The sequence below is a fragment of the Anguilla anguilla genome, chromosome 6, assembly GCF_013347855.1.
Source record: "Anguilla anguilla isolate fAngAng1 chromosome 6, fAngAng1.pri, whole genome shotgun sequence".
Taxonomy (NCBI): Eukaryota; Metazoa; Chordata; class Actinopteri; order Anguilliformes; family Anguillidae; genus Anguilla; species Anguilla anguilla.
In genome coordinates, this window is record NC_049206.1 from 46,066,959 (window position 1) to 46,091,854 (window position 24,896).

A 24,896-nucleotide genomic window follows, 5' to 3' on the forward strand; every position below is an offset into this window, starting at 1 on the left:
TTAGAATTTTTGCATGATGTCCAGTTTGCTCATCAGTAAACCTGTGGTTTTAAAAGTTTTTTTAATTTTATGTATTTTTTAAATAAATACGAATTATTTTCACATCCCAGGAATGTATTTTCCTCATCTGTCATAATATTTGTAGAAAACAGATAAGTAAGGTGTCCATTTTTTTCTCTTGCTCTCTTTTATTTAAAATTTGTTGTTGTTGTTGTTGTTGTTGTTGTTGTTGTTGTTGTTGTTGTTGTTGTTGTTGTTGTTGTTGTTGTTGTTGTTGTTGTTGTTGTTGTTGTTGTTGTTGTTGTAGGTTTTAAATGTAGTAGAGTTCAAACAGTTCATAAAGATGTCCTCTAGTCAGGGGAAAGTTCCTGCTCTCATAACTTGCTCAGCTCAATGTTTTAAATCTTACAAGTGATGGAATAAGAGTTGAAACTAACAAAAGGCAGATACAACGAATGTGGTCATAATGTAACTAACACGTCTCATAAATCAGTGGCACCATCTCTCTAAAGCCACATCTTGGCTTGCCTTGGAATACAATGCAGAATAGATAATAGCTTATATCATAAATGCAAGGCTTGCACACATTGCACATATAAAGAAGAACAAATTATAACAATGGTTCAAATGGTTAATATGTAAGCATATAAAAACCGCAAAATACACAACTATTTTGTGGCAACACAATTTTTCTTTATTCAGAATAAGATGTGTCGACATCCAGCATGACAAAAATTGTACAAATTGCACCATTTAAAAATGAAATATCACAGCAACTTGTGATCTCACACAGTTATAGCAAAATTAAATTGTCAACAAATCCATGCCATGTAGTACAAAAATAAACTAAACTTCAGTTCCACAGAGAGAAAGCGAAAAAGAGAACACAATAGTTTGTACAAAATACTGTCATCATACATGAGTACTTAAATTAACTTAAAAATGTATAAGGTAGAATAAATAAACTCTGATGAATTCACAATTATTTATATGAAAATTATTCGGCATTCTAATATGTGACACCTTTAGTGATCCTTACAGTATGTTGTCACAGAAAACTTTTTGATTTGATATTACAGTATGTACCAATAGTAGACAAGCAGCAAGTTTTTGTGCTTAAAATCCCCGTTTTTCTTTGTAGCGATAACAATAATTGATTAAAAAACTGATACTACTGTAGCTATTACTCTACTGAAAGCGTTACTATATTGGCGATAAGCTACGGACACAATGCTTTGGAGAAAGGCGTGTGGAGTCATGGAAAATGCATGGGGCCCCTAAGGGAGGACAGCTAGGATAACTACATAACATGGGATTGGGCGTATGACAAGCACCTTAGCGCTAGCTCTCGAAAAAGGCAATTCTGAACATGGCAGCTACAGCTAATAGCACAACATAAATGAGGGCCATGCAGACGAGTGACTGCATCACCCCAGATTCCTCATCAGAGTTATTTGTTTTTTTAAGCCACTATCTGTGTCTGTTGGAGTGGCTTCTTTGTATTTTTTTAAAAAATACATCTGACATATTGTTTTCATAATTGTACAATGATTAGATATAAAGTGCTGTTGGGAATACTTCTCATCATAAATACTAAAATCCAGATCATTGTCTATTATCAATATAACAAGCATACTTATTGATCTAATTTTAATCATTTCACTTTTGATTTGCAGTCCCTGTAGATTCCGTCAGTGATATTGTTTAACTCCCTACAGTTAATTTTGGGGTTATTGTTCCCATTGTGAGTCAAGGGGTTCTGGTCACCTGGAAATTGCACACTTCCACTTGTTAGGATACAGCTACAGGACAAGTGCAAATAGTCTACTGGCACATATGTGGGGACAATGACCCTGTAAGTCCCACGGACTGATTACCTTCTACATATATTTACGCTTCACAAAATCCCTTTCCTTCCTCTATTACCTCTCAAGTTTCTGTAAAAGCATCAAAACATGGAAACGAAGGTGTTTCTGTGCAAAATTTTACATGAAGAAACCAACTCAAAAAGAATCCTTCATTTCTAAACTGAACATCTATGTTTCAATTTTAAAATGTTATTGTATTAAAAGATTTATATAAAAATTAATATTTTACATATAGTAAAAAGATTCATTTGTTTCCCACTATGCTTATAAATAAGAAATTGCATATACCCAAACGGTTTATGTAGATTGCATCCCTTATCTATTAATATGTGACTGAATTGTGATCATATATTGCTGATATGTTTTCTGACTTTAGCTACTGAAATTTTAAAATTGAAAAGAATAAATGCTAATGCTAATGTCTTCTAGATTATCTATTGCCATTTGACAGCACCTTCTCACTGGCTGAATGACAATGGGTATCTAACAACACAGGATGATAAAAGTGTTTGTTTCTTTTTCCTCAGAAGTCATAAAATATTCCTCTCTAGAAATTGGGATTTCCACCGGTTTCCGTGTCATGATGTTTACAACAAAACCATCATACGTCAAGTCACTTTCTTTCATGCTCATTTCAACATATTTTTAAAGCCCCACCCACCATTATCAACCACTTCTTTAACAAAAGACAAATTTTTCAAACATAGTTAAAAAATAAAGCAATTTACATCCAAGTCTTGCCATTAAACAATCTGCACACAAACATTTTAAAATTCCATAAAATACTCCAACGAGGAGACAAGATGATTAAAAAGTGGCTGCTGCATTTTTCTTCTTATTTGTTTTCATTTTTTTTCCCTCCAGGTCAGCGCATGAATCTAAAATGCTTTGTCAATAAGCATTAAAAACAACTTATGTCCTACATTATATTGTAAAAATGTGTATGCATTAGCAGCTATAAACATTACATCACATTATGTTAGCTCATATGAAAATGTACAAAACATGAATGTTTTCAAAAACTATTATGCTGTCGAGTATTTTTAAAGCAAGATCCCAAAAAATTATCTGAAGTTTTTGGATGCATAACACGTTTCTTTTCTTCTTTTTTTTTTTTTTTTTAAATAACATAAATGAATATTTAACACGGTCTCGGATACAGTACAGCAGCATTACTGAGAGACGTTCCTTTCATGATTAACCTCCTCTGCTGTACCGTCACGCTCAGTTTCAGCCACTCTGCCAGCCGCCAGCTGGGGAAGGGGGCAGGGGAAGGGAATGGGGTCTAGACTTGGATTCCCTGCACCGCTTGCTTTATGCTCTCCAGGAGGACCTTGTTCTCCGGGCTCTGGTACTGGTCCTGGTGGGTGTACATGTCTGTCAAAGTGTTCACGTAAGTGTCAAAGTTTTGTTCGTTCATCGGCTCCTGTGGAACAGGATGTCGGAATTAGGATGGACAAGACAAAGGCTGTGGGTAAAGGATGAACAGACCAGACATTTTTACCAAAGGAGAGCTTAACATCTTACAAATAACATTCATGAATAAAATAGGTGGACGGATAATAAGCTGAAGACACATTAACGTTACATATCAGTCTTCTTTGAAATCAGCATTTTGCACTAGAAGGGAAAACAGTGCTAGGGAGAGGGGTGAACTGGACAGTCCGATGTCATGCAATGAAACATTCAGGAAAGAATGGTGCGGCATTCGGTCCGCCGGAGAAGCAGATTGGTCTCGGCTGCGCCGGCTGGTGGAGAGAGCACACGCTCCTGGATTGCATTAACTAATCATCCCAGGTGCTGAAAGAAAGTAAAACTGAGCGGCTACTTTTCAGTTCCTCTCTCCTAGCTGGCCTGCTGTTCAGCGGACCGGCTCCTCCTGCTTTGCAGCGGTGGTTTACTTTCATTTTGACAAACACGCGAACAAAAACTAAATAAAGAAACCCGCTCCCAGTCTCGGCCGCAAACCGTGGAGGGAAACACAGCTTTAAGCACCTGGGCTGATTAGTTAACGCAACCCAGGTGTGTGTGCTCTCTCCACCAGCCGGCGCAGCCGAGACTGATCCACTTCTCCGGCAGGCCGAATGCCACAAATGGGGTTAAACACTGTCCTAGCCCATCACATTGGGTCATGACAGCTAGACACTAATAGTTTCACTTTTTACCCAATATGTATTTTAAAGAGTTTGTATCTTCATTGTTTAAAAGCAACTTTTATTTTGGACAGCTCATTTGAGCCCACACTCAACTTGCCGCCTGTCTGTCTGTAAGACCCTAAGACTATTTTTTGCAAACTATTTTTGTTGGAATATACTTAGATCTTGTGACATCTCATATTTAGCAGGTATTTAAATTATAACTGTTGGTAATAATGTTCCCAGAAATAAAGCACCTGAATGCCCAAGCCTTTTCTGCTCAAATGTACATTGGAGTCATGTGAAGTGGGGAGAAGGTCCAGGTTGGAATAATGAGGATCAAGAAACAAGAGTTCTCCACAAAACGTAAAACCAGAAGACTGCTTGTGTGTGTCCGTGTGTGAGAATACAATACATCTGTGAGTGCATCAAAGTCTGTTATGTCCCTTCTCTTGATCGTTAGGTTAAAAATTACAAAGCAAGCAAACAAAAAAATAAAAAATAAATAGATTTGCCTGATTCTCAGAACAATTTTGTGAAACTCATTTGGTTTGTATGTATTGGTAAGTGTTTTTCCAAGCAAATCATTAGCCTGTGTTTTAAATTTCCATAAAGATTTTGACTTCTCTCTGAATAATTCATTAAAATCTCCAAAGAGTCTAAATCAATAGTAAGAATAATTGCCCATATTTTTCTGAAATAAAGACCTGTGCAATATTTATTTAATGTAATATAAAATGTCTAAAGTTATATTTATGTCATCAAAACAATTTTACTACACTAGTCTAGTCTTAGGATATTCTCTACCCTCTCAAATATAAACAGCTATTCTCACTTCAGTAAATGATTCATTGCGGTGCAGTGTGGCTTAACACACACAGGCACGTTTAACAGGTGCAAAACAGAGGAAGGGCCATATGCTATCTGGCACTTCCTCTGTTCTGTCAAAAAGAGGACTTTACCCCTCACATCATTTTACAACTATTGAAAATGACATGCTCAATATGTTTCTAGACAAAAATATTTTACTGATATCTATATCTGCTTCAAAAGCACAAGTGTCTCCACTGAAATATTCTAACCTCTAACTCCTATGTCAGATACCTTAAGTCATAGATTAGTAACCGTAACCCAGTCCACTAGATGCAAATGAATGTGGCTCAGTCTAGTGGAGACTGTGTATACAAATATTATCCACTAGGTGGGGCTAGAGGCACTCTCAGCTGAGCCTGTCAGAAACCTCGACTAGTTGAAGGACAGTATAGAGATAGTTTACACCAGTGTGAGAACAAATTTCAATATTAACTTCAATATTAGTTCATGTTTTATGTAGCTCTTTGAGAATAAAATGTGCAGTCCTCTGGAAAAACCTGTTCCTGACTGTACCAAAATTATGGTGAAGATACATTTGTATTTTCAATATAAGGAATTAATTTCAATTTATGCTCTTGAAGTTTCATGGTTACTCAAGGGCAAGAAATGAGAATACTCACAATCAGATAAGACGCACAAAAAATTCATTTCCTGGGTCCACTGAATTTTAAATAAATTAATACAGTATGCAATACTGAATTAAATCCTATTTTTGAGGCCATTGCCACCATCACATAACCTTGAAAAGATATGGCCATACAAATAATCATAAATGTAAAAAACACATTCTTAATTATGTTTTATTTCCTCAGTTTGTTTTATGCAGTTTGTTTTTTGTTTTATGTTTGTTGGAATTATCTGATTTTGGTTGTATCTTTATGTTTTATGCTTGTAAGCTTGCAATTTTGAGACCCTGGTCCAACTAGGGTGTGGAGGATCTGTGTTTTCTCACTGATGTTCACCCGTGCTAGGCAGACACTGCGGTGTGTACATGGAAAAGGAGAATGGTTTCAAAGGAATACATGAAAGAGCACAAAATGGAGACTGGGACTATGGAAACGATGGTCTTACTCTCGGATGCGTCTGTAAACAGCTGTGATTTCTAATGGGGGCGTCTTTGTGTGGCAGCAGTTTCTACGGGGAAAGGTGTAAAGAAAATTCTATTAGCCTGCTGTACAAAAGGCGCTTTATTCACACCTGGAGATGGGGTGGGGGCAGGACACAGCCATGGACAGAGGACGATTGGTGAACTGGGCCTGTGCTTTTTTGGCTTGAACACAACAGAAAATGTGGAGAAGGACTACATTGCAAAGAAACACCTTTTCATGTTGAGTTCATAGCACATTGGGGCAATGCTGTGCAGATTCTGCAGAGACTGATTTTGATAGTATGTAGAATAATGTATATAGTGAGTAAAAAATTGCCACCCAAATCAAAATCTGCACAGAATTTTTTGATTTATTTTTCCAAAATAAAAACAGACCCCTTCAGTTTCAGTTGGGTCACATGATTGTTTTCTCATTGTCATGTGAACACAAATATTCTGATCATCAACGTAAATATATTCATTGGATGTCACATGACCACATGATACAGGACATCTGTGTTGCTATTTCTTGGGAATCAGATTGTGGAGTTGGGGGGGGGGGGGCATCTTCAACTTAATGCAGACAGTCAAAATAAAGCAAGCAAGTTGACCGAACAACAAAACAGAGGCAAATAAAATGACATAAAGAAGCAAATGGTGAAAGCCCAGCTTTGTCTCGGTAATAACCCCTGCAAGTGAACATAGCTCATAACACAGTTAACAGTAATGACCAGGGCCCTATTCCGTGGAGTACATTTGAGCTTTGTCCAAGGCAGCAAACACAGGCAGACAAACAGATAATGAAAAAACTCAAGACTGTCCAATCGAGAATTACAGTGCATTCACCAGTTTGTTTTACATAATTAAGTATTCAATCATAACTTTTTAATTAGAACTGTTTTTTAAATTTTGATAACAATTTGTTTTGAGGTGAGAGGTCTTGGAAGCATCGTAAAGACCGACAAAAATAGCCGTTCTTTGCTTTCCTTGGAAACCTTTTAGAAAAGTACTAACTAATACAGGTAAAATGGTTGTTCATGGAGAGTAGAAATGACAAGAGAAAGCTGGATAATGAAAACGGGTTGAAAGTGAATTTACTGTATATGTATATGCCCGCACTCAGACTTCCAAAAATGGGAAGTATGCACACCAGGCAATGCTGAGTAGCAGTGTAGCCTACTGCGTGTGCTGCAGCGCTAATCGTTGGTCATTTAATGAAAACGGGATTCTTAGAACAGTGTCCAGTTTCATTCAGTGTGGCATAGTAAAAATTGTAACTTTCATATATTACATTATTTTCCTTGTTTTTCTTCGACTCATGACTTGGATGTGCCATGAAAATTCACGAATAGACTTTTTAAAGAATCTATCAAAAATGTAAAAATATTTATGTGAGCAGAATGTACTGAGGTACTGCACACTAAGGCCATAGGAGGAGAGCTCCAGGTGGAATTTCAGTCTAATTCAGTAAAATTTGCTAAATATTCAGCAGTTGGGTCCTCAGTGCGCACAGTCCCCCAAACTCCCCGCCCCGTTTCAGTTCACCTGCGCCCAGCAAGCACAACATTTTATAGCGTTGCAGGCGGGCTGCGTTAGGTCCTGACAAACAGCAACTCTGAAGAAGCCATTTTAAAGCATTTCATTTCCTTCACCTCCAAACCACAACATTCCCGCTTTGCTGCAAACAGGTCTAAATCCCGCATCGTTTTCTCCGGGAAATCACGAAGAACACGGCGTTTGTCACAGTTTCCCCTTAACCTCAGAACCCATTTCGTAAACACCGTTTCGGTTATTTGCGTGGCCCCGTCTGTCTGGTGACTCTTACCATGTGTGGGAGCTGGATATTGGCTAAACTGTTTATTAGGGACTGGCTGAGGTTGGCCAGCTCGTGTAGTAGGGAATCATTCTGCTGTTCAATCACCTTGTTCTCCTCCTCTATAGACTTCAGATTAGTCTCCATTGTGGTGATCTGGGGGGAGCACACACACAAGGCCATTACCTGTTACACCAGGACAGATCGCGCTGAAGCCATGCAGAACGCAGGATATCATTTCAAGGATGTATTTGGAAAAACTATACATTATATCTTCAGTTTTATAGGACATATTCATATGTCTAACAAGCCCCTACTATGAGCTCCATAACGTTTGGCTCTGTACTCTGTACAATATATATATAGTTACTATCACCGCTACTAATAAAATGATAATATTATTTTATATAGCATTATAATTGTACATTATTGTTATAGTACCATATTACATTTTACATATCAGTCGAGAAATCTGTAAATTTACTGAAAGAAATATGATTATTAAACGACACAATATCCACTTAGACAATCAGATATTTACAGAAAAAAAAATCATGCTTAGTACATTGTACAACAGATTAGCCCCCCCCCCCCCCCGCATACACTTCCTTTTGTATGCTCCAGCTATATTTGTGTTGCTATTCATGATAAACATACTATGACTTAAATCTATCTGCATCCAAATACTTCTCACATAAACATCTGCAGCAAATATCTCACCTGTGTTCTAAGTTTAATCATATCTGATTCAACTTGTGTATTGGATTCATTTAAATCCTTGATTTCTTCATCCAGCTGTTTAATTTCCTCATCATTTTCTATTCCTGCAAAATGAAGATGGGGTTAGAAAGCCATATCATAAAGCAAACCAATACATGGAAACATTACTCTCAGACTTAGCTTAAGCGTTTACTGTGTGATACTAGCATATATAATGTATCACTAATTAATCATTCATATAAAATTGCACATCAAGACCAGCATAACACAGGCTGGAAACACAGTGATGGCTCACCAGTTTCAAAAAGTAATATTCATGTTGTAATATTCCAAAGTAAAATGAATGTATTCAAGCAGGCAACAGAGCTTACATAAGCATACATTGTGTGGCTGCGTAACGTAATGATAGTAATGTATGAGCTTGTATAAGGTTTAAGAAGTAAATGTAACATCTGTTAGTACACTTGGATTCATCTCCAAGGGCTTTTTGAATTGCAGAAAAGGAGGATGCGCTTGCATTCACATCATATCACAATTTACTTTGTTATACTGCCATACAATCCAGATTTTTGGTGAAATTCGTCAATAGTATATCCCTCCCCTCGTCCACACAATGTTGTATTAACAGTTGCGAGAAACTGTCAATGCTTGCTAATTGAGGACCCGCTATGGAGGCATTATGATGTTGTTTATGGGTCATTTGGCCTTTCTAACATACGTATGTACATTTGTGTTACCGTTAAGATTTACGGTAAGTTTGATTGGTGGGGGGCTGGCAATATGAATTCATAAACATATATTTAGATTGCTCATTGGGAAAATTAGCTAAAACAAAGTGGTTTTAGAGCATATCCTGTCTTTTCATCTGTACTCTTTATTACTCTGAATGCGCCATTGATTGCCTGGCAGTCAACACGATCACCATTACACACGGATCACCACAGAGCTGGTCAGGGCACACGCCGATACATGATTGGTTTTATTGTCTATTCACTATCAGAAACAATAGAGCCAATTATCACACATGCAACTATGGCATATGAGTGATTGCAGCACAGCAGGTGACCATAAAGGAGGAATGTGATTTGTTCTCGCGCAGCAGCAAGTTACGTACGCAGAGCCGCGATTGGCCGCGGCGTATCCCTGCGCGGCAGAAAAATGATTAGCACTTGCGGAAGTATAATTGAGCCCATTGTGAGTTGTGCGAGCTGAGCGGGAGAAGTGATTACCTTTGCTTGCCCGCTGCTTTATTGTTAGCATTTCCACTCCAGACAGCCTGGCTTTCTTCATGGCTGAAGTAGCTCGGGGACAACCAGACAGGCTTGGGAAACAATTCAGAGTGGCGTTCGCTTATGCCTTCACCAAATGTACGCTTGCACACAGTCATACCTGTAGGCTTACTCACGCATATTCTCTCTCTCTATCTGTCTCTCTCTCTCTCTCTTTCTGTCTCTCTGTCTGTCTGTCTCTCTCTCTTTCTCTCTCACACACACATATGCACACAATCAATCAATCAAACTTTATTTATATTGCAACTTTCATGCAACTAAAAGCAGTTCAAAGTGCTTTCCATACAAATGCAAATGTGACCGAGAAGAAACAATGTTAAAACAAGAATAAAAAAGTAAAACAATAAAACAATAGAGACTAGTGCACACACAAATTTAAGATAAAATTTAAGATAAAAATGCTAAAATAAAAAAAAAATAAACACATGCACACATACACTCTCTCTTTCAAACACACACCTTTCAATCACACATAGATGCATGCTCTCATTTACAGATGAGAGCCTTACACACCCAACCTTACACACACGTGCGTGCACACATAGACACACACAAGCACACACACACACACACACACACACACACACACACACACATTGTTCATTACATGATCTCTGTGCTCTGTAATTTCAGCTTTTTTTAAAACACACATTGCCTATGAATTCAATGTATCCAGAGCGGCATCCTGTTTGGGATTGAAACCCGACCCCTTCCGCGCACGCCACCGCGAGAAGCAAAGCAGAGAGCGCTGACCTGCGGTGCGTCAGGAAGCTGCCGCTGACGTGCCCGGACCCGTCGCAGCCCGGCGTCGGGCAGGACATGCCGTCGGTCTTCCCCGACTTCCAGGAGAACTGGGAGCCGTTCATGTAGCCGTCCTTCTGCCGCTTGGCCGCCAGGGGGCAGCCCGACGCGCTGCGGTGGGACGCGTACTTCCCCGTCACGTGACCCTGCCCGTCGCAGCCGGGCACAGGACACCTGTGGGCAGGAGCGAAGTAGGATGGCCATGCAGGGTGGCAATGGTGTTTTGCGTGCATTAGCACGCTTGTAAATACCACCGAAGGCCTTTAGCTAAAAATGTGTGTCTCGCCAAATGCGTTCCCTGGGGGACAAAATTCCAATGTGCCCTTAAGAACATTACATTACATTACAGGCATTTAGGACACGCTCTTATCCAGAGTGATTTACACAATTTTTACATAGCATTTACATTGCATTTACATATATCCACAGCTGGATATATACCGAAGCAATGCAGGTTAAGTACCTTGCTCATGGGTACAACGGCAGTGTCCTACCAGGGAATCTACTACACTGCCGCCCCATCAGAAAAGTTCTTGCTGATGTCGTTATCAATACAGTGTTAATGAGGATGCTCCATCTAAAGCTAGTCACAGCAGTGAGGATGACCACTCAAAAGTATCACTTTAAAACCACATTATCTGGAGGCAACATGATCGAAGCAGCTATCAAATATTGCCATTACTTCATAATGTTACTGCAACATCAAGAAATGCAAATGGCATCCCTCAAACGCAATAGCTTTAACTCCTCAATGACCAAAGACAATACATTTCTGTGTTCATTCCTCTATCTGCATTCAGATGTGCTGGAGAACTACCCACTGTGGGGAAAGCCACATCGGAAATGTATGAGGAAAAATGAGCTTCCCAGGGCACGCACAAAAAAAAACCCACATGAGCAATTGGCTTTTGAGCCCTGACGTGGTACCTGATTGGCTCCTGGTCCTCCTTATCTTCTTTGCTGTGAGCTATCTTGACACCGCTCTTCTTGGCTCGAGGACAGCCCGATAGACTTCAGAGAAAGACATCAATGAAGCTATTTAAGCCACTACCCTTGATGTTTAAGCACTGTAAAATCTTTTAAGACAGTTTTTACCAGTCCTGGTACTAGACAGCCATTTGCATGCTTTTTTTTTTTGGTGCGAGCTGTACAGATGGGTTTAACAGCTGTTGACAGTTAGCATTTGTGGGATTGCAATGAAACCAATATGTAGTTGGAAATGCGTTGTGTTATGCCAAGATAGCACTAACATTATCCCACAACTCAGATCAGTTTGTTCAAGCCTCTTAAATGAAATGGTAATAAAAATTAATTTAATATTCAATTAATGGTTTAACAGCCAAGAATAATCAACCAAAAACTAAGCATACACAGTAAAATGTTCAGTGTTAAATTGACTCTTCCAAGGTGCATACAGTATGGCCACAATTAACACTGGACATTTTACTGTATTGAGAAGTACCCCTTTTCATCTTCATAGGGCTGATAGAGTATCATAAAAAAGATTTAAAAAATCTGAATCTGTACTTTTCTATATGCTGTAGTAGAGCAAACACTCAATCCGTATTAGAACTTCAAACAGCTAACCAATTGTAAATACGCTGGAGTTATATCTTAATACTCTGTCACCTACCTAATTAAGTCCAATTAGGATTAGACATAACTCCAGCGATGGGGTAAAAGAGATATTTCCAGCCATGCACCTTGCATCCTCTCTATACGCTGGCTTTCGTTCCGCTTGCTTTATATATCTGTTTTTTTTTTGCCCCCCACTGCTGGAGTTACGTTGCCATTGGGTAAATTTACCTCCTATGTGAGGCATAGTTTCCTGTGATGTGTCCTGAACCGTCGCATCCGGGGGTGGGACACCTGGGACAAAAAGCAGGGCGTGAAACTACGTGAGGATGGGCGGGAGGGGCTCGGGGCGGGGCCAGACAACAAAAACACCCGTTTGGCACGCCCCCCACAGACAAATGTAATTGAGCAACGAAACAGCGAGCGCCTTACTTGAGGTCTTGGGAATTGGTGGGAATCACGCTCCGCATGTTTTTGTCAGCTAGAGGACAGCCGGACAGACTGCAAAACGCATCACAGAGGAATTTTAGCAGAGAGAAAAAAGGAGAGCTAGGGCAGTGTGAAATATGACACAGCACAACAACAAAAAACAAAGGCTGTAAAATGCGAGCAAGCTATGGCGAGCAGTGCCATGCGCTGGGGGTGCTGGGGGCTAGTTCAATGCTAAGAGGTACTCCTATAGCAGGATTAAATGTAACTCCACGTTTCTGCCTCCTGCTGCACTTGGTTCAGTGGAATGTCTGGAGCTTGCTGCGCAGCGTGGGTTAGAATTCATATACGTTCTTAAAGACACATACACGACGTGTATGTTGACTCATTGTGCTCACTCCCCGTTGCCAGAACAGGGCTGCTGTTCTCAAGCGGTGATCACTGAGCTGGACTCTCGCTGTTCCCTGACAGCGGTGACCAAGGTCATCCAAAAACTGTAAACCTAAAAAAAAAAAATTCTGAGGAAATGAGGTCACACCTTCTGTGAGAGGCATAATCTCCGGTCACATGACCACTTCCATCACACCCTGGTTTTGGACATCTGTCACCAAAAAAAAAAAAAAAAAAAAAAGCCAAAAGAGAGTGAGTAAGTGACTGTGTGTTTGGAATTTTCAGCTACCACTCATTGTATGACCATTCTGATGAAGGACTGAAGGATTATACATTATTTTTATATTTGGCACATAGTTAAAGAATAATTCAAAATACATTAATAAAATCACACCTATGAAATTGTCCAGTACTTCTACATGTAATGTATATGATGTTTACCCTGGCATATATGAGCTATTCCTCATATCCAGAACCCCGCATTTTACCATCCACAAAATAATTGCAATATGTGCAATACTAAATAACTTATATTTTAAATTGATGATAGGTAAGGTTATTGATTTTTTTTTTGTTGTCACTGCAGTTTGCTCTTAAGCTACATTTTATAATGGAAGAAAATGGCTACTGGAAGGCAGAATGCTAATATTTTGTTTTGACGAAGCATCGCTAACACTGCCTAGCACAGCCAGGGCGGGGGGGGGGGGGGGGGGGGGGGGGGGGGGGGGGGGGGCACAGGAAGCAGCGGGGAACGCGTCTAAGGAGGAGACGGCTGGGTTGTGTGCAGCAGCCAGCAGCCAGGAGGTGAAAAAAAGCCTCAGTTCTCGTGAAGCAGAAGGATGGAGAGGAGCAAAAAAAAGGAGGGAAGGAGGGAAGGAGGGCTCCTCCCCTCGCCCTTACGTTATCAGCTCCTTCTTCGCCTCCTTGCACGGAGCGAACTTGGGCTTGGGGCTGGGGACGGTGACCTCCCCGGGGTACTGCCGATCCTCCAGAATGTCTTGGAAGGGATCCAAATCGTCAGGCTGCGGGAGAGACAGAAGGAGGCGGGGACTGAGAGAGGTAAAGATGCCCTCGACATTCAAGATGCTCAGTGATGTCATCGATCACCCTGCTGAACTCAATCTAAAAACAGTGCTCCTCCTCCCTTACAGGTTACTTCACATTTTCATGTTTTCTTGGGTAACTGACGCAAGCCACATTCTTTCTTTAAGACAATGGACAGCAGTTCCCTGCCCAAACAGTTCCTCAAATATCCACTAGATGGCTCTCTTGTGAAATCAAAGGATCTCCATGGAACTTACTTCAGCCGAGGAACATCCTCACTTTCTACGAGCACAGCGATGCCCACTGAGAGAGACGCGGTTTTAAAAATATTCTGTAAGGTGCCTTGTGGCAAGATGTGGCAAATCGCCCACAGCCTGCCTCCGCATGACAAGCTAAATGACATTTCAAGAATGAAGCGTTTCAAATGGACGCACTTCATGGTACATTTGAATACTTATTAAGACAGCTACTTTGAGTTGGCCATAACCATTGCCACGGTAATATAATCTGGTTTGTTTGTACCTCACCTTTTAAACGATATGACCAGAGGGCCTGGCGTTTTGTTGCGAGTTACTTGAAAAGTAAATGCAGGAGTACCTCACCCTTTAAACAATATGACCAGAGGACCTGGTGTTTTGTTGCAAGCTATTTGAAAAGTAAATGCAGGAGTACCTCACCCTTTTAAACAATATGACCTGAGGACCTGGTGTTTTGTTGGGAATTACTTGAGAAGTAACTGCAGAGGTACCTCGCCCTTTAAACAATATGACCACAGGGCCTGGTGTTTAGATGCTAGTTACTTGAAAAGTAAATGTAGAAGTACCCCGCCTTTTAAACAACACGACCAGAGGACCTGGTGTTTTGTTGGGAGTTACTTGAGAAGTGAATGCAGAGGTACCCGACCCTTTAAACAACATGACCAGGAGGACCTGGTGTTTTGTTGGGAGCTACTCGAGAAGCGAACGCGGGAGTACCTCTTTGAGGTCGTCCTCGTCGACGCGCTTGATTTTGGTGTAGTCGACGGGCAGGTCCCAGCAGTCGGCCTCGCTCAGCTGGTAGCAGCGGCTGTTCATGAGGGCCTGGCGCTGGGGGGACATGGGCTCCAGGGGCGTGAGGACGGCGCAGCTGCCCTCGTGCCCGTCGCGTGGCCTGCTCATGCTGAGGTCCAGCGTCCCGTTCTCACTCACCTCCGCGTCAGGGCCCTGAGAGAGAGGGAGAGAGAGAGAGAGAGAGAGAGGGAGAGAGTGAGAGAGAGAGAGAGAGAGAGAGAGAGGGATGGGATAGAGAGAGAGGGGAGGGAGAGACAGAGAGAGAGAGAGAGAGGGATGGGATAGAGAGAGAGGGGGAGATAGAGAGAGAATGGGGGGAGAAAGAGAGAGAGGGAGAGGGAGGGGAAAGAGAGACAGAGAGAGAGAGCGAAAGGGAAAGGGAAAGAGAGAGAGAGGGGGGAGAATGGAGCGAGAGATAGGAGCGACAGAGGAAAGCAGCGAGAGAGATAGAGACAGAGAGTGAAAAAGAGAGAGAGCGAGAGAGAGGAGAGATTTAGAAGGAGAGAGAGGGAGAGAGAAGGGGAGAGAGAGCGAGAGAGGGGAGAGATGTAGAAGGAGAGAGAGAAGGGGAGAGAGCGAGAGAGGGGAGAGATGTAGAAGGAGAGAGAGAGAGAGAGAAAGGGAGAGAGGGGAGAGAGATGGAAGGAAAGAGAGCAGGAGATAGAGAGGGTGGAGAGAGAAGGAGACAGAGAGAAAGAGAGAAAGAGAGACTGCACGTTAACTCCTGCACTTCTGCTTCATCTATTCACCACACAGCGTTGTCTGACTAACTCCCAGCTTCACGCAGCCCTTTCTGCCACTTTCTGTCTCTCCTGGCCCCCATTAGTCACCACTGCTGTGAACGTGCGCGCGTGTGTATGAGTGTGCTCGTGCGTGTACAAGAAGGTTAAACCCCCTCGAAGCAGAAAGGGCAGAGGAAATGTCTATTATGACAGCGCGGCAACCGGACCGGGCTGGGCCGGACCCGTCCGAGCGGCATCATTTCAGGGCCGCTTTCTGCCGCGCCGCGTCGAGGAGGAGGCGCGCGGCGCGGGCTAACGCGTAGGCTAACGCGCAGGCTAACGTGCTGGCGTGAGGCGTCGGAGCCGGCGAGGCGCGGCGGCTCCCTCCGCGGCGTCGCGGGAGCGGGCTACACTGCGGCGCGGCTCCGTCTGCACAAAGCCGCGGCGCTGTCCTCAAAACGAGGTCACTCTCTCCTCGCCGCAGTGGGGAGGGGAGAGCGGGGCGAGAGCCGAGCCTGGAATCATCATCGATCCACACCCCCCCCCACCACCCCCCCACCTTCCCTTCCCTCTCCCCCCTCCTCCTGCTTCTCCTCCTCCCCCAACCCCCCCCCCCCCGACAACCTCCACCCCCAAGGGGCTCTGCCGTCTTTATTCCTGGGACTGCCTGCTGCTCGTCCTCCTCCTCTCTCTCTCTCTCTCTCTCTCTCTCTCCCCCCCTTTCCCCACACCTCTCCTCTCCCCCCCGCCCCCCACCCCCCCCCCCCCCCCCCCCCCCCCCCCCGGGAGCTCTGTGCCCGCGTCTTCTCCCGCCCCCTTGGGGGAACGTCGGCCACTCTGCCTCCGCTTGCTTCGCGTCAACAGGGAGAGGGAGAGATAGAGAGAGAGAGAGAGAGAGAGCGAGAGAGAGAGGAGCGGATTCTGCTGCAGTACACATGATTTAATCATTCAGCAGCTCGCTGGCAGAGATTTACCTGGAAGCGCGGGCTAATGGCAGCTCTTGGAGAAGACGTATTATAGGGAGGTATCCGCTAAAAAAATGTTGTGCACCTAGCCGTTAAAACCCTTATTTGTTGTGACCTTATTAAGAATAGAATAGACAAATAGACTCATTTGAATGCTTAATATTCCCATGTATTGGCAATTCTCATTTAGGCTTACAATATAAAAATAACTATATATAATATATATAAACAGGATATAAATCTAACACCGAATCGTATACATTCAACATGGCTCAAACTTAGTGTTTTCATACAATGCTATGTCATCTTTCAATGCTTCCTTCAATGGATGAAGCTTCTTCAATGAGCTATTTCTAAGAATATATCACCATGTTGTTCAGTACAGGAGACATGCTGGGACCTACTCTCAGTAACCAACCCAAAGAAACTGGCTAAGTAGTTGGCTTTGCATTATGTACAATAAGCCTCATTGGTAACAGCTGGGAACAACACCAGGATGGCTCTATAGAAACTTCATCCCAGGCAACAATATAAAATGGAAACTTGCAAACATGTTAGGACACAAAATGAGAACAATGATCTGGATCCACTGGCGAGATAGCTGCAAAGTCGTGATTTGGGATGGAAAAGCATACTCCTTGAGCCGGTGGTCTTCACTCCTGGTCCTGGAGAGCCATAGGACTTACGCGGCACTTGAGTAGCACAGCACAGTTAACTCAGGTCACCTGGTTTCTTGAATCTGAATCGGTCACTGATTTAATTAAAAAAAAAAGAAAAACAGCAGACTCTGTGGCTCTCCAGGACCAGGACTGAGTTTCACTGCAGTAAAAAGAAAAATGCATCCATATAAAGCAGGGGTGTCCTATCCTATCCAAAAAGGGCCAACAAGGGTGCAGGTTTTTGTTTTAGACCAGCACTAAGGCATCTGATTCTACTTAGTCTTGATTGAAGACCATGACTAGTTGAATAACGGATATATTTCTTAATTTAATTTTTAGTTCAAGATGAATGTTATACAACTGCTCTCATTTTTAATGTGGGAATTTCCCACTGCTTCTAACAAAACCTATCCTGCCCCTGCACAACATTTAAAAATACTGCAGCGTGTCCGCGGTTGTAAGTAATCGAAATGAATTTAACACTTGAGTGTTGCTTGTAAGCATTACTGTCAATCATTGACCGTGCTAAATTAGTGGCAATTACTTTATCAACTTAGATTATTGAGGTGGTGCAAATGGCATAATTGTTTGAGAAGTGGGATTGAAAAGCGGCCATCGTGACCTCTAGCTGGTGGAGCACTGAAGTACCATGCGAGAAAACAAGGGGACACAAACTGGTGGCCCTACTTATAATACCTTACTGCATTGTTGTAAAAAAGTTGCGACAATGCCTCCTACTAGCTGTGGTATCTCATCTGTAAAGCCACAGGTGATTTTTGATTTTTGAAAGGGGCATTCAACATTGCCATAAAACTTTCTTAATTTATCAGTATATTACTTTTCAGACACCGCTAATAAAGATCACTGATAATCTTCAAGATCTAATTTGAAAACAGTTTTTATTTAGATGTATCAGATAATCAATTGATCAGCTGTTGGATAAAAGCCTGCAGTGGCAAAAAGAAATTGAAGATGAATGCACTTCTGCCTTAATAAAATGAAGATGTTTAAGTACACAGATCTGATATTCAGACATAATTTCCTGAGGAAATGTACCCTCTGACACTTCTCACTCATTATAATCTCCTTTTTCGGCAGGACTGGCCTTTGGGAGCAGCAGCACCAGACTGTGGGGTCATTCCACCGAAAGAAATGAAGCATGCAGCGTTCACTCCCAACCTCCCCTTTTCTCGCTCAGGAATCTCCCCCCCTCCCCCTCCCCCTCCACCCCCCCATGCAGATATTCCACCTGCCAGCCTCTGGAGTCCACGGTTCCGCCATTATAATTGAATAGATCCCAATCGGGCTGGTGTGGATATGGATTTGTGCACAGCACCGTGCTTGCTGCACACCCAATGCGTTTGGGGATTAAGGGATGGCTCCGCCCCACGAAGGAGAGAACGTGACAAATCGCCGTACATGCCACATGCGGCAAAGGCGGTCCACGTGCGCCATTATGTAGGGTGCCCAGATCTCCCATTTTTCCTGGGACAGCCTGTATTCCAGGCTCTTTTCGCGTGCCCCGAAAATCTAGATTTTTCCCATATTGCAGTTGTACCATATTTCAATGAGGTTTCTGACTGAAACCGCCATTATTGCATGTTCACATTGCATTATGCCACAGTCCTCTAGGACATCTGGTATGACTTAGCCATATGAAAATCAATATCCCATGATGCATTGCTTTCTCTGCTTCTATTAAGGTGACTGTGTATGACTGACCACAATAATGCAAAAACCACCCGGTGCAGTCTGGGAAAATGAGGCAGTGGGTAAAATAAACGAACGCATCACTCTCCATCTTTTGTAAAATGTAACGAAATACTGACATAGCCACTGCAGTGTACATGGCTTAGCACTTCCAGGTCAGCTTCATGAGACTGACCCCCCATTGCACATATTGGGTCTCTAACCTTGCTGCAGCGAAGTTAAAAGTGAAACACCCATCGAGATGCTTGTGCATCTGCAGACATAAAAGGCGGTGATTACGTGTTCCTTCTTAGGTCAGGAACATGCTGTGACAATCTAGAAAAAATTGTACCGTGTATCCAAGTGTATTTTTTCCCAGATGTATATCACGGGTTCATGAAAAATATGACAGTTAGGTTTCTGGGTAAGCTCACCCTTTAACATACAAGCCCTTTCCCTCAACAGGATTTCCATACGACCGTGCCATCATTCGTCATTTAATTATGGCCTCTTTAAGCCTTTTGCTAATGGCATCCGCAGACAATGAAGCTGTACGGGGCTCTGACAAACTCTTCTTTTTCCTGGCCTCTTGCATTCTGGGTAGAACCATCTGTACTCACTGTCTGAGCGATAGGAACAGTGGCAGGGCACTCCAGAGGTCTTGCAGGCACAACCCGCTCCCACCCCTCTGATTATTTGACAGGAGGTGGCCTATTAACACCCTTCATCTGGCAACTGTTTCATTATATGCTAATTTCTGTTTATTTATTTTTTTGCATGAAACTTTGCATAGAGCATTCAGGACATAAAGTTTGCTCATCATTATTCACAAGCTGTGCACACAGCATTATTTAAAAAAAAAAAAAAAAAAAAATACCCCAGCAGATTTCCTGTGCATGGCAAGCCTGCAGCTAAGATTGGTATTCAGCTCTTTCACTGAAAACCCCGCGTTCTCCCGGACTCCTCTGTCATTGGACTTGACGGGACGCGTATGCCTGTCACGACCATACCCCCGGCAGAATCACCGAAATCCGCAGGCACAGACGGCGGGGCGGACCAGAACCCGGCAATCAAACCGCGCATGGACGCAGGGACGGATAATGAGCCCGTCTCCTTCGAACAGCAGGACAGTCGCACAGCCACGCTCTCCCTTAGACCCCGCCCGCTCGCCCGCCACGTCATCAGCTTTACGGCCAATCCCGCTGCCCTTTGCGCCATCCCGCTACAGATAGATGCGGCCTGTGTCTCAAATGGGAAAATGCTGACTGTGCTGGGAGCATTCAAAGGCATTGACGCGCTTCTCATTCAAAAGTTAGCATGAAATGATGCCTGCTAAGGCGGCTTCATTTGGACGATTCTGAAGGCAGCATCCTGATGTATCCTTCACCGGGTAGGATATCCCATAATTCTGTGCTAAAATTAACTGCCAAAATGGAAGACAGCCAGAGGGGCAACTTCATGTACAAATGCTAGTGATATTATTAAATGTTAGTGATAGCATTTTTCATGTAAAGTTTTGAAGCTAAATGACTCAGAGGTTGTTCCAACTCTGTTTTACTTTAAGAGATTAGATTGGTTGCTCTTTTTTTTTGTGGAATATTTTTTCACAAATCATTTTTCAATTTTATAGCATAGCTAACTTAGACAACTGAGAGCTGACCTAGATACGTTAGTCTAGTCTACTTGGTTACATAATATTCAATGAAGCAATTAATTAATTATTTTTTTTACTAGACACATGCATTAAAATCAAAATGAAAACATTTTCATTAACTGCGCTTGAACAGGTAGGCTGAGAACAGTGATTGAGAGGGCCGCACGAAAGAAGCAAAGAAATGGGCTGGCTGTGAAAGACTTTCAGGCTCATGACGTACTCACTGCTCGCCTTGGTAGTCTGTCTCGATTCAGGTTCGTGATCGGGCACCTCCGAAAACGTTTCGTTCGAAGCACGGTGACTAATCGGGCAGCGAAGGCAGCGAGGGAGCTGCCTTCAGTTCTCAGCGTTTGATGTTCTCTGAGGATTTTTTTTTTCGTATTGGTCAGTTCGTTTTTCGTCAGTGCTACGCGCCCCACCCCCCGGGAAACCCAACCGGAAAGAGGGAGGGAGGGGTTACCGGCGAGCAGAGGTCCGGCGGCTTCCCGCCCAGGCTCTGTGGCATCTCGCGGCAGCGCGTGGACAGGTTGAGGATGGCGGTGGCGGCCATGTGGGCCGCCTCCATGTCGTGGGTGTAGTCGAAGCTGCTCCGGCTGCAGGTGCTGCTGGCGCTGCTCAGGCTGCTGCTGCTCGGGGCGTAGCTGCTGGTGCTGCTGCTGGCCGGGCTGGACGTCTTGCAGTAGCGCTTCACTGTGACGGCACAGACACACACACATGCGCATGAACACAGTCACACACAAAAACACACATACGCACACACACACACACACGTGTACACGCACGCGCATGTACACACACACAGACAGAGACACGCATACGCACACACAACCACACCAAGAGATATCAATCCAGACTACTTTCACTAAAATGGTATCCAAGGACACAAAACTAAATGGATTGCTTTAGGAATAGGAAGGTAGATGTAAAGATAGATAGATAGATGGACAGTCTGGCATAAAAGGACTACAAGAGACATTAGGATGCAGACAGAGAGAGTAACAAAAAAGGTAGGCATACAGACAGAGATGTCAGCATTCTGCTGTATCTACTAATGATTAGTAAATAATTTAAGAACAAGCGCTTCCGTCAAAATAATAAACACATAATAATAATAATAATTTACAGGCATGCAAGACTGATACGTTTTTAGACTGAGAAAGAGGGACAGAAAGAGAGAGAAAGACAGAAAGACAGATAGAGACTGAGCGACAGAGATATCCATGAAACTCTCATTAAGACAGGTGAACGGTTGGATGGCAAGCGCAGAGTACGCGTGAGTGTGATTTCGGGTGAGAGGGGGAGAGAGAGGAGCCGTGTGACAAAGAATCTCAGCTTCAAAAGCAGGAGCTGGGAGATGGCACACCGTGAGCTCAGAATTCCCAGCCTGCATTAAAAACCCCACAAAAATTCCCACAGAAAATGGAGCTAGGGTACTGCACGATAGCGCAATTTTTAGCATAGCACGTAGCACGATGCAAATGGCTGGAGGTGGGAGTGGAGGGAGGGGAGTTCGCCCTGGGATTTTCACTAATCCAGTTTTGGCTGTGAGTACAGGAGAAACAGTTTGTTTCTTACCGTCATATCCTTTGGGAGAAGTGTCACGTCCCTGGACCCTGGGGGCGATGGCTCGCTTCCCATAGACCTGGTGGTGGCTGTCGTAGCTGCTGTTGTAGTCGAAGGTGGTCTTGGAGTACTTCTCCAGCTCCTTGGCCAGGTTGGACCGTGGGGTGCTGGTGGGAACGTTGTTTTTGTAACCATACTGTGGGATCTCCAGTTGTTTCACAAAGCACATGGGCCTGGAACACAACCACCACCATCTTGAGAGTGGTCTGACTAACGCAACCCTAAACCCAACCACTAGGGGGTGCTCTTCAAAAGAGTGCATGTATATAACGCCTTCTATTGGTAAGTAAGAAAGGATTGCAAAATGTGTAATTTTACTCAGAATAATAGAATTATTTATTTAAATAGGATGCTTTATCATCAAGTGCTCGTAAGTCACAATACCGGAAATTTGAATGTTTACGTGGAATACAATAAAGATTTTTTTTCACAGAAAATAAGAAGGAAGAAAGCCCAATGAGCTAGCAGATAGAGAGGAAGCCCCGTACCTCAGCACACGGTCTGAAGCCTGGTTGGATTTGGGCCCATCGTTGGTCTGGTGCTTCTCCTGGATCTTGGCCATCTTCTCTGCGGCAGCGATGGGACACCCAGAGAGGCTGAAACAGAATTAGCACAGACCAGAGGGGAGGTTAGCGAAACAGTAATACGTATTACTCTGTTAAATCCTCCAGTACCTACGTCTGCCTCTTCCACCCACTATACAGCAAAATTTTCAGTATTTAATCATTTCATGGCTAGAGTATATCTGATCTCCTTCTACCCTCAGAAACTCTGTAAGACTTCAATTAACACTGAAAATTTCACCCATGCACTCATTGAGTCAGATGCACTTGATCAACATCTCACACCAAAACATGTTAAACTTGCACATTTGAAAGAGGAATGTTGCTTCCCTGTAATAAAATAATGTTCATGTAATAGTAGAACTAGAGTGAAAAGATAAAGAGATCCATGTATAAATGAGCATGCAAATACAGGCTTGTTCATTTACACTACACAGACAAACTAACCTCTAGGTGTACAGGGTGAATGTTGTGCTTGTGTCTGAATATGTGACATTTCGAGTCCAGAAACATTTTTAGTGTTTTAAAATAACACTGGTTCGAAACACTGAGAATCCATTTGTTTTGAATGGGAGTCATGCTGGTCGAATGACGTTTTTATTTATACGGTTTTTAATTAGAATGCAAGGCGCTTGCAGATACGAACGGGGGAGTTTCTGGCTGGCTGGCTTCGGGGAATAGTGTAAGAGAGACCGCATCACAGGCCTTTCTGCCAGAGCGAGTCTGTGCAGCTCTACAGAGAGGGACAACACCAAGCAACTCGCTCCTTATCTACCTCTCCCTCCCTCTCTCTCCTACTCTCGCTCTCGCTCTTACTCAAATGCATTAGACTCTAAGTCCCTGTTTCTGCATCTCCCTCTCTGTCACAGTTTACTCTCACTATCCTTTTCCATTCTCTCTCTCTCTCAATCTCTCGCTGTCTCTCCCTCTCTCTCTTTCGCTCTCAGTCTCCGTCTCACACAAATATACAGCTGGGCTTTCTGCAAGCTCTTCTCACACAAAGAGCATATGAAAAATGAATAGGCTCAGCCCAGAATGCACACACACTTGAAAGAGCCACAGAATCTCATGCCGCACGACAAGCTGACACAGGGACTGCTGTCAGTAAGATGTGTTTCCATGACAACTGCCACTGAAAAAAGTGAAACATATGTATTTTTGTTTGTTCTCCCTCCCCACCGCATTTTCCCTCTTCTTGTCACTCCTGACAACCGTACAGCATGCATAGATCCCACCGGGGGTGTTCTATATATCATGGCCTGCAGCGACAGTGGGTGGAGAGGTGTGTATGTGTTAGCATGTGTTTATGCGTGTCTGTGTCTGTGTATGTAAGTGTGTCTATTTGTCCGCTTGAGTACATTTATATGCATGTATGTGGCTATGTATGTGCATGTGTGTGAGTGTTTACATATGTGTGTATGTGTGCGAGTATGTGTATGTGTGTGTGACCATATTTGTGTGTTCTGCATGTGTGTGTGTGCGAGCTTGTGTGTGTGCGTGTGTGTGTGTGTCTGTCTGTCTGTTTGTGTGTGTGTGTGTGCGAGTGTGTGTGTGCATGTGTGACTGTGTGAGTGTGTTTGTGTGTGCATGTGTGTGTGTGTGTTTGCATGTGTTTGTGTGCGTACATGTATGTACGCGAGCATGTGTGTGTGTGTGTGTGTCTGCATGTGTACGTGTGTGTGGTAGATTTCCGGGCGTCTCCCACCCTTGTGTGCGATGTGGAGGAAAGCGCTCCAGCAGTGCTCCCCACACCTCCACCGCAGTGCCAGGGGAGAGCTGATAGCTGGCACTTAGCCTGGTGTCACACAGCATCTGCTGCACCGCGACACGCATGCACAGGCAGCCCCCCCATGCTCTGCCCGTCTTCATCAAGGTACGCTCAGCTTTCTTAACCGCACAGGATGTGCTGTCGCTGCCCGGGGACTATGGATGACAATTAGCCTCTGAG

The 24,896-nt window shown here is 43.3% G+C and overlaps 1 protein-coding gene across 8 annotated transcripts in view; it reads right to left on the bottom strand.

Annotated features, from left to right (window-relative positions):
* Positions 1 to 671: 671 nt before the first annotated feature.
* The window catches only part of myt1la (myelin transcription factor 1-like, a), a 73,896-nt gene continuing 49,671 nt past the window's right edge, over positions 672 to 24,896 (bottom strand). Inside the window, exons 9-22 of one of the 8 annotated variants that reach the window (XM_035422751.1) lie at positions 22,874 to 22,981; positions 22,338 to 22,558; positions 21,223 to 21,452; positions 14,999 to 15,226; positions 13,881 to 14,002; positions 12,594 to 12,662; positions 12,393 to 12,455; positions 11,514 to 11,597; positions 10,539 to 10,760; positions 9,726 to 9,817; positions 8,497 to 8,600; positions 7,885 to 7,932; positions 5,948 to 6,010; positions 672 to 3,294 (exon numbers count right to left, since the gene is read on the bottom strand). In XM_035422751.1, the coding sequence (XP_035278642.1) occupies positions 3,154 to 3,294; positions 5,948 to 6,010; positions 7,885 to 7,932; positions 8,497 to 8,600; positions 9,726 to 9,817; positions 10,539 to 10,760; positions 11,514 to 11,597; positions 12,393 to 12,455; positions 12,594 to 12,662; positions 13,881 to 14,002; positions 14,999 to 15,226; positions 21,223 to 21,452; positions 22,338 to 22,558; positions 22,874 to 22,981 (1,795 nt within the window). In that variant the 3' untranslated portion in view covers positions 672 to 3,153. Of the gene's footprint in view, positions 3,295 to 5,947; positions 6,011 to 7,788; positions 7,933 to 8,496; positions 8,601 to 9,725; positions 9,818 to 10,538; positions 10,761 to 11,513; positions 11,598 to 12,392; positions 12,456 to 12,593; positions 12,663 to 13,880; positions 14,003 to 14,998; positions 15,227 to 21,222; positions 21,453 to 22,337; positions 22,559 to 22,873; positions 22,982 to 24,896 lie in introns of all 8 variants that reach the window. The other 7 variants (XM_035422749.1, XM_035422745.1, XM_035422746.1 and 4 more) reach the window with 7 other exon arrangements.